The sequence below is a fragment of the Tachypleus tridentatus genome, chromosome 2, assembly GCF_004210375.1.
Source record: "Tachypleus tridentatus isolate NWPU-2018 chromosome 2, ASM421037v1, whole genome shotgun sequence".
In the NCBI taxonomy this organism is placed as follows: domain Eukaryota; kingdom Metazoa; phylum Arthropoda; class Merostomata; order Xiphosura; family Limulidae; genus Tachypleus; species Tachypleus tridentatus.
In genome coordinates, this window is record NC_134826.1 from 51,638,136 (window position 1) to 51,647,403 (window position 9,268).

Consider the following 9,268-nt stretch of genomic DNA (forward strand, 5'->3'; position numbering starts at 1 on the left):
GATTATAATCTTTTTTTTTTTTGTTAAACATGGTGTTATTATTATCTTACATTTTTGTTAAACAGAGGGTTATTATTATCTTACATTTTTGTTAAACAGAGGGTTATTATTATCTTACATTTTTGTTAAACAGAGGGTTATTATCTTACATTTTTGTTAAACAGAGGGTTATTATCTTACGTTACTCATATCCATTTTATTTCAACAGGAAAGGTGGTCTTCTTCTTAATAACATACTTGCAATTTTTGGAGGAACATTTATGGGGCTTAGCAAAGCGTCGTATAGTATCGAGATGCTTCTGATTGGTCGACTTATAATAGGATTTAATTGTGGTAAGTCTTTAGAAATGTATGTTTTCTTTGAATTTATTTTTGAATGAAAACAATGTTTTAACCAACCTAAAATTGAAGTACTCTTGTAACCGCGCCATGGTATTGACTTCATAGCGCAGACATATATAAACTCTGTAACACACAACGTTATTTTTGTCATTAGGTGTAGCATAGCCTACAGATTAGGACGTTCCGTAAAGATTTTATAATGTGACGGCCAATCCTAATTTTCATTGGTAAAAGAGTAGCCCAAGGTTTGACTTTGACTGCTGTTGACTAGCTGCTTTCCCTCTACCCTATAATTCCTGTATTATGAATGGCTAGCGCAGATAGCCTCCGTCTAGCTTTACGCAAAATTTGAAACAAACCAAACCATCTTGATGTCATGGGAAAATCTCAAACTTTGAATACTAGTTTTTGCTTCGCTAGGTATACAATTAACCAAGCTTCAATCTTGGATGTAATATATAAATTTGAAAAAGAAAATTTATCCTAACTTTATTCTTTACGAATAAAAAATCTTAAAAACTTTTTTTGGGAAAAGATAAATACCGCCTTGGTATTCAAATTAATATAACTCTATTTTCCTATCATTTTTTCTCAGCGTAATGATATACAATGAGCTATCTGGATTTTAGTATTGTAAGTGTATAAACCTAGTACCCAGCTGTTGAATAAAACGTGTATCTAAGAATTTTTATATCTACCTATCAAATAAAAACATTGGATTATCCAATAACTAAGAAATCCTATTACTTCTGAGCCTTCACATATTTTGTAAATATTTTAAGATGCATTGAAGACCAGACATCACTTTTGGCTGTATTGAAATAAATGTTTCGTCAATACATAATCATAACCTCGAAATGCTTGAAACATTAAAATTTATGGTTCGATACCTATTGTTGACACACCACATATAGCCAAATACGTAGCTTTAAGCTCAAAGACTAACAAACAGACTTTAGAACATTTTTAAAACAAACAAACAAACCAGTAGTCAATTTAGGAGGGGGTCTAACCACTTCCCATTTTATAGTTTTAAGACAATATTTCACGTTTTTGAAAATGTATTATTTAATGACATGTTTTTAAAAATGTGACTTTTTTCAAAATAATAGAAAAATAAGGTGGTTAGAATGACCTCGTTAATCCACCAATGCAAACAATAATAATCATGTAATTATATTTTCGTAATCATGGAACACTAAAAATCTTCTTCGTCATTTTGTTTTATTGAATAAGCTATAAAGTTGTAATTGTTTTACTATCTATTCTAAAATTCAAACTTTGAACAAACTGAAACTTTACGGAAGGTTTAACGAGCAGTCCTGGACTCAAGTCCAGTTCCATCATTTTTGTCACAAACATAATAGACGAAAGTTGCTAGAACAATTAATTTTCTTTTCATCTTCGTCATGTCCAGGTATGAATACCACCCTTATACCAATGTACCTCTCAGAAATATCCCCTGTAGCTCTGCGAGGAGGTTTAGGTGAGGATTCGTTTTGTTGTTTTTTTTGTTCTTGTTATTTTATAACATTAGTTACAGGATATGTGTTCACTAGTTCTATTATTAATAATTCAGTGAAAACATATTGTTCTCGCCAGACAGAAAATTAGAACGTTTACTGTTAGTATTCAAAATGTAAGTAAATAATTATAAAGAAGGTATTCATTGTTAATTATTTAAATTGTTGATCTTACTGTGTTGTCGTGTCTTTATGAATATTTGTTTTTATAAAATATTTTACCTATAAAAATGCTCTTCGTTTATACGAATCATAAATGTTTTATATTTCACAACCACGTTTTGTTTTTAATACATCTTTCTCTTCTTAAAATCATCAGTCTTATCGTTTACTTGATTTATTATAAGTCTAGATAAAAAAGAAACTCTACTTTAATAATAAAAAACTTTTCGTTGTTCTTATTTTTAAGCTTAGAACCCGTAAAAAATATAGAATTATTTGGTACACAGACAGACAGGGTGTTGCTATCGTGTTACGTGTTCTCAGACTAAAATATTTTACTACACTTTATCGATTACGTGACTTCACCATATCTCAATAAGTCACTTGTGACTGCATCACAATTTAGGTGGTGAGCGTTTCAGTACATTTTTACTAATTATGGGATGTCTTTACCTCAGCTAGGTGTTGTCATCCCCTTATGCCTTAACAAGTTAGGTGAATCCCTCTAGCTACTACATCATAGCAAATTAGGTGATGTCACTCCACTACATATTAACAAATTAGATAATGTCACTTCGTTACATCTTCGTAACTTAGGCAGTATAATTTCGTCACTGTTTAATAAGTTAGGTGATTTAACTTTATATTCTTTACGTTGTTGCCCTATTAGGTGATATTTTACGGACCAGGTGATGTCATTGTAAAGACTAGAAAATGTTAGTCCACTTTATCTTAAAAAACTACTTGATGTAATTTATTTACTATTGAAGCTATATTATATTTGTAATAAATTTAATTTCTATAACAGGTATGAAATTAAACTGTTTTTTTTTTTTTTTTGCAGCAGATATAACATCTACTGAAGAGTCTTGAGCTAAACTGCAGTAGATAACTTGTTTTATTCTTTATTTTCATGCAGGGACTGTGAATCAACTTGCTGTAACAGTAGGACTTTTGTTATCTCAAATATTCGGAGTTCATTTCCTGCTAGGCACAACAAGAGGGTGGCCTTATCTCTTAGGTAAGAAGCGTGAAAGAAATCTAGTAGAACATTAACGAACAAAAGAGAAGACAAAATATTTTGCTGTATACTTAACTCTCACAAAATGTCTAATAGATATATAGAACACATCTAGCCCTTAGTTACATAGATATGAAAATTTTGAAATATTTTACATTAATACTATTAATAAGAGTCACTGTGCTCTGTTATACTATTAATGAAGGACAAGTCTTAGCCTGTCCTCATCTGAAAATACAATAGTTTAGGTCCTAACATTTTTGTTATTCAGAATCTAACTTGCTCTAATAATCTTTACTTTGATGTGGGCCTGACAGGTCGGATTACAATCCCAAAAATAGTCAATTTTCACAAAAAGTAGTTCCTTAAGATAAATGTTGTAAGCTAATTATTATTGTTTTAAATAGCCGTGAAAGAAAATAATACAAACTATGTGGTGTTTCGTTCACTTACCGTTTTAGCTTGTTAAATAGTGGTTTTAATATTCAACTTTAAAAATATACATTACGTACACGAGGTAAAAGGAAATTGGCAGTATACAAAATACGAAAAGTATTCATTATGATGAGAGTACTCAAGGTTAAAAAAGTAACAGCAATGTGGCTTACATTAACATATTGACTCGTTCTCATAAAGTATGTGTTACTTTCGCACTTTAGGCCTAGCAAATGAGTATTATAAACAGGATAAAACTATGTATTCACAATCTTCTATAACCCATCCAAAATACATTTTTCTAATTTTTTTTATTAACATCGGTTTTTATTTAATGGTACCTTGTGAATGAAGGTTTTGTGACTAAACAGTTTTTCTTCTGATCGACGTCACTGTTATGCAAATAAGGTATCTCTCTCCTACGAAAATTGGCTTCAATACTTTCTTCTCTCAGCACGTTAGTTAAAATTGACACTTTAACTTGTTTTCCCATGAATGACCCGACTAACTGATTAAGTGATTATATTAGTTAAAAATTATATTCGATTGTTTGTTTTTGAATTTCGCACAAAGCTACTCGAGAGCAATCTGCGCTAGCCGTCCCTAATTTAGCAGTGTAAGACTAGAGGGAAGGCAGCTAGTCATCACCACCCACCGCCAACTCTTGGGCTACTCTTTTACCAACGAATAGTGGGATTGACCATCACATTATAACGCCCCCACGGCTAAAAAGGCGAGCATGTTTTGTGCGACGGGGATGCGAATCATCCTCGACCCTCGATTACGAGTCGCACGCCTTAACACGCTTGGCCATGCCGGGCCCTAATTATATTCGAATAATGGCCAGGTGTTTGAAGGACAGTTCGTTTTAATAGAAAACCAATCATTATAATCGAGTCATAATTGTAGTAAAATATTGTGATATTACACAATTTGAGTGATTATTTGTTACAACATGTGGTTTTATGAAGTTATCGTTCCTTTGCTCGGTTTTAACTCTAAGTTTACAGTATAATCAGACCTGGATTGGTGATAAATCTGGATATGTTAAATCCGAAATTTTTCGGATTTGCTAAAATTACGCTAGAATTGTTACTGTGTATCACAGCTGGCATTCTATGAAGTTGAAATGTAAGTACCTTTTTACAACTGGGAAAAAATTAACATTTATTGCTATTATTGTAACCAGTATCTTCCATTATCAAACAAAATTGGGTTACTATTTTGTTCTATTTCCTTTCATATAGTGTAGAACACTAGCTAAGTATTATAGGACGATCCTAAGCCTTCTGTTACTTCCAGTTGTAAAGTGAAAAGATGTGTGAAGCGACATAATCATAGATGATGTGAATTTGACCGTTATGGGAGAAAGTGAGAACAAAGACAGCATCCAAAAATAAGAGAACAACTAGAAACGAGTTAGGAAAATATAATTCTCCTTCTGTTTCTTCCAGAAGAACGTTACGGTAGTTTTGAAAACGTCAAATCGTGACGTAGGTGCTACTCAAACTCGTCTTGAGGGTCATCCATTGTTGATTCTGCTAAAACATTTTGTCAAGTTCACTTTTATTTGTTTTTCTGTTTCTGTTCTTATTCAGATGTTTTGGGTTATTGTTTGGTGTTGAATATCTAAGTTTTTGGCCAGGTTTACAGGGGAAAACAACAGCTAATCCTTAATAGAACAGATCAACTTTGACAACCATTTTGGATGTTGTAGCAAGAAATAAGTTCCAGTCTTTCTGCTGGTTCTGGAATCTTTAGACTTTTTGTTGTTGACTCTTTAGACTGCTGATTTTGTCTTCAGCCTTTTGGTTCTGAACTCTTTAGACTGCTGGTTTTGGACGTTTCAGATAAATGTCTAAAAATGGGCCATGCAGTCGTCGGAAACTGAGTAATGGATCTGATGATGTGAAACTGTAAAATTTCAGGTATTTTTGGCCTGGTTGAATGCCCATTTCTGGATTAAAAATTATGTCCACGCTTTGTTAACAATTTGTATTTAAATGGATGTTAGAATGCTCTAAAACTAAATTTAAAATTAGTTCAAAATTAATGCGAAATTTTAGTCGTTTCACCCGATGAATGATTAATAGGAGTTGTCTATTTGACAGTGTAGTTATTCACAGTACTTGTGGTACTTATAGTATTTTAACAACGTTTTATTTAACAGAAGAACCAATTATCGAAACAACCTTCAAAGAGCATTTCACACTTTGTCTAAACCGTGTAACTTTACTACCGTTTCTTTGTGAATGTTGGAATGGTTCTCGAACTAGGATCAAGTGATAGAAAAGCTTACATATACAAAACAACACAACAATGACTGCGCCTGTTAATAACTCCAAAATCTGAGCCATAGCTGGAAGGGTGGGGTGATAATTTTCTGAAGAAAATACCTCAAAGCAAGACTGTTAAGTGACATACGGTCAGAAGGAAACTTTTCAGGAACATCAATTTCAAAGTTCTCTGTGGAAACAGAAAAAAAAAAACATTATAAAGAAGTGAGATTAAAATAGCAACGGAGGTCAAATATCCGCACACCCCAAACCAACCAGGATGGCATCTTTCTGATCCGTAAAGAGAACTCTCCAACCCAAGAAATATCTCCTGGTGCCATGAACGAAATCATAAAACAGGGATTTGGAGGTGAAGTAAGTTGAACCACAGCGATTCCGTTATTCTACGATGGACCTGTTAGGTACCGTGATGCATCTTCAATGGACTTTGGTCCCTTTAATGTCCTTAAGTTGCACAGCACGAGGAGGAAGTAAAAGATTAAAGTGATTGTTCTCTAACGATTGTTTGTTTGTTTGTTTTGAATTTCGCGCAAAGCTACTCGAGGGCTATCTGCGCCAGCCGTCCCTAATTTAGCAGTGTAAGACTAGAGGGAAAGCAACTAGTCATCACCACCCACCGCTAACTCTTGGGCTACTCTTTTACCAACGAATAGTGGGATTAACCGTCACTTTATAATGCCCCCACGGTTGAAAGGGCGAGCATGTTTGGTTCGACGGGGATTCGAACCCGCGACCCTCAGATTAGGAGTCGAACGCCTTAACCCACTTGGCCATGTCAAGCCATCTCCAACGATGCTTAACAACATAGAATTATTGTGAGAGAGTCACTCTTAAAAAACAAGCGAATGAGATTATGAAAATGTTATTTTCAGTATTAATACTCGAACGTAATCACCTCTGGGAAATGCCAATGCCCTTGACCTTACTAACTTAAACATAAAAAATTTGAAATATTAATAAAATATTTATGATGGCATTAATAAATGGTTAAAAGGTTATGAGCATCACAAAATTATCTAATGATGAAGTGATTGAAAACAATTGTAGGTGATTTAGTGGTTCCTGAGGCGCGTGTACCACATATTTTCACCTTATTATTTAATTGTAGAAATGTCCCTCACTACTTTAACATTTTTGTTTTGGTTGTACTATTGTACCTCGTTATTTTAAGATTACTGTTTGAGTTATACAATTGCACCTCACTATCTTAAGACTATTTTCAAGCTGACAAACTATATGAAAATTAATTTCGATTTTTCCTATAGCTAATTTCTAATACTTCAAATCTGTAATTCCAAAAATACTTTACGTTTATTTTTCTCGAGAAACTATTGTCTTACCTAAATGTTTGTCTGTATACGTAGTTTTACCTTTTTTTCTTTTTTACAGCGATAGCAATCATTCCGGCCATTCTACAACTGTGTTTGCTACCCCTTTGTCCTGAGAGCCCCCGATACTTGTTCATTTGTAAACAAGAGGAATCTCTTGCTAGAGAAAGTATGGATTTTGTTATGCTGTTTGTAATTCATTGCATGTGACCTTTCTATCCTAGTAGTTCTTTTTTAAGCAAGAGAAATCTCTTGCAAGTGAAGATAGGATCTTTGTTCATAATTTACTTTAAAGATAAAATTAGTAAACGAAAGGTTGAAGTGCATTTTCTACTTTCTGTCCATATGACGTCGTTGTTAACATTTAAATACTGTCATCACATTGGCCAATTTTAAATTGTATTATCTGCATTGTTGTTTAGGCTAACGTTCAGTGAAAGGTACTTAGTTCTGTTGGTGTTGTTATTTATTCTAATTTCTATAAACTTCTCTGAAGGAAACAGTTATGATTGTAGAGAATCATCAGTATTATCGCGCGTCTTTATTACATAATTAAGAACTTTGTCCAAACTGTGACAGGTTTAAAGCGTTTACGATATTCGAATAACGTTGAAGAAGATATAGAAGAAATCAAAGCAGAAGAAAGAGCCAATCAGCACGAAGTTAGGGTGAGCTTGTTTTCCCTTTATGAAGAAATTCTAATTATTGACGTATTCCGTCATTATCCTAACTGTGTGCAAGCCATTTATTTACAGATGTGAGAGGATATTTTTTTACCCTTAACACACTTACTTTGCCTTGAACTTTGGAGTGAAGTTGTTTACTCTAAACAAAATTATTTGAAAGCATATAAAACGGGACCTGAACCTTGCTAATAAGGTAAGGTACGAGTTGGTGGGTATTTCGTGAACAAAGATGGATCATTTAATTGGATTAGAAACTTACAAAACAGTATATTGGTGGTACAGATCTTCAGGGAACCGTGACTCAAGCTGTTCGAGTTATTATACTTATTGTATAAAGTATTTTTCCTTCTTACACTATTTGTTAAAATGTGTAAGAATTAAAAACTAACCATAACACCATAGAAACGTATTTTAATAATTATCTTTCTGTGTAGATCACAGTGATGGAGTTAATTCAGAATAAAACACTCCAACTACCGTTAATCATCAGTGTTGTCACGCACCTTTCTCAACAGCTATCAGGAATAAACGCAGTAAGTGAAATTTTGCTAAACAACACTACCTACGTGATATATGACATCATATCACTTTGCTGTATAAGTTACGTTGTAAAAGAGGTTCTTCAAGATACTTTATTTCTCGTATTGTATCTTTATTGTATTATCTGCAAAACTAGTGGTTTACTTGATTCGAAAGTAAGCAGACGGGCCCGGTATAACCAGGTGGTTAGGATGCTTGACTCGTAACCTGAGGGTCACGGGTTCGAATCCCTATCATACCAAACATGCTCGCCCTTTCAGTTGTAGGAGAGTTATAATGTTACAGTCAATCCCACTATTCGCTGATAAAAGAGTAATACAAGAGTTGGCGGTGGGTGTTGATGACTAGCTGCCATCCCTCTAGTCTTACATTGCTAAATTATGAATGGCTATCGCAGATAATTCTCGTGTATCTTTGCTCAAAATTTAAATCAAACAAACAAAATAAACAGTAAGCAGGATACACCATTTTGTCCATGTAACCCTCTATTACACACATTATGAAAAATACAGTGGAAAAAGTTATTTCTTTGAATTCCTTACTTAAATACGTCCATATTACTACAAAACAAATTTATGTTTAATATATGTTAGTAAATTAAGAACAGTTAATTGATTGATTATTTGAAATTAAGTACAAAGATACACAAAGGGATATCTGTGTGCTACCCACCACGGGTATCGCAACCTGGTTTCTAGCAATATGATTCCGCAAACATGCTGCTGTGCCACTTGGGGGGAAATCATGAACACAGAAACGATACCTAAAAATAGTACTATTCGATTGGCAAGCCAACAAAAAGGTTTCCATGGTTTATTTAGGCCATAACCTGGAGCCCCCAGTGGCTCAACAATAAATCTCCGGACTTGTATAGACGCTATAAATTAGGTTTCAATACCCGTGGTGGATGAAGCAGAAGTAGATCATTGCACAG

At 33.7% G+C, this 9,268-nt stretch overlaps 1 protein-coding gene across 1 annotated transcript in view; it reads left to right on the top strand.

Annotated features, from left to right (window-relative positions):
- Positions 1-9,268, top strand: part of LOC143243793 (glucose transporter type 1-like) — a 147,974-nt gene that overhangs the window by 129,557 nt on the left and 9,149 nt on the right. Inside the window, exons 7-12 of the mRNA XM_076487457.1 lie at positions 209-333; positions 1,760-1,828; positions 2,947-3,048; positions 7,170-7,277; positions 7,688-7,776; positions 8,229-8,327. Of these exons, the coding sequence (XP_076343572.1) occupies positions 209-333; positions 1,760-1,828; positions 2,947-3,048; positions 7,170-7,277; positions 7,688-7,776; positions 8,229-8,327 (592 nt within the window). The remainder of the gene's footprint in view (positions 1-208; positions 334-1,759; positions 1,829-2,946; positions 3,049-7,169; positions 7,278-7,687; positions 7,777-8,228; positions 8,328-9,268) is intronic.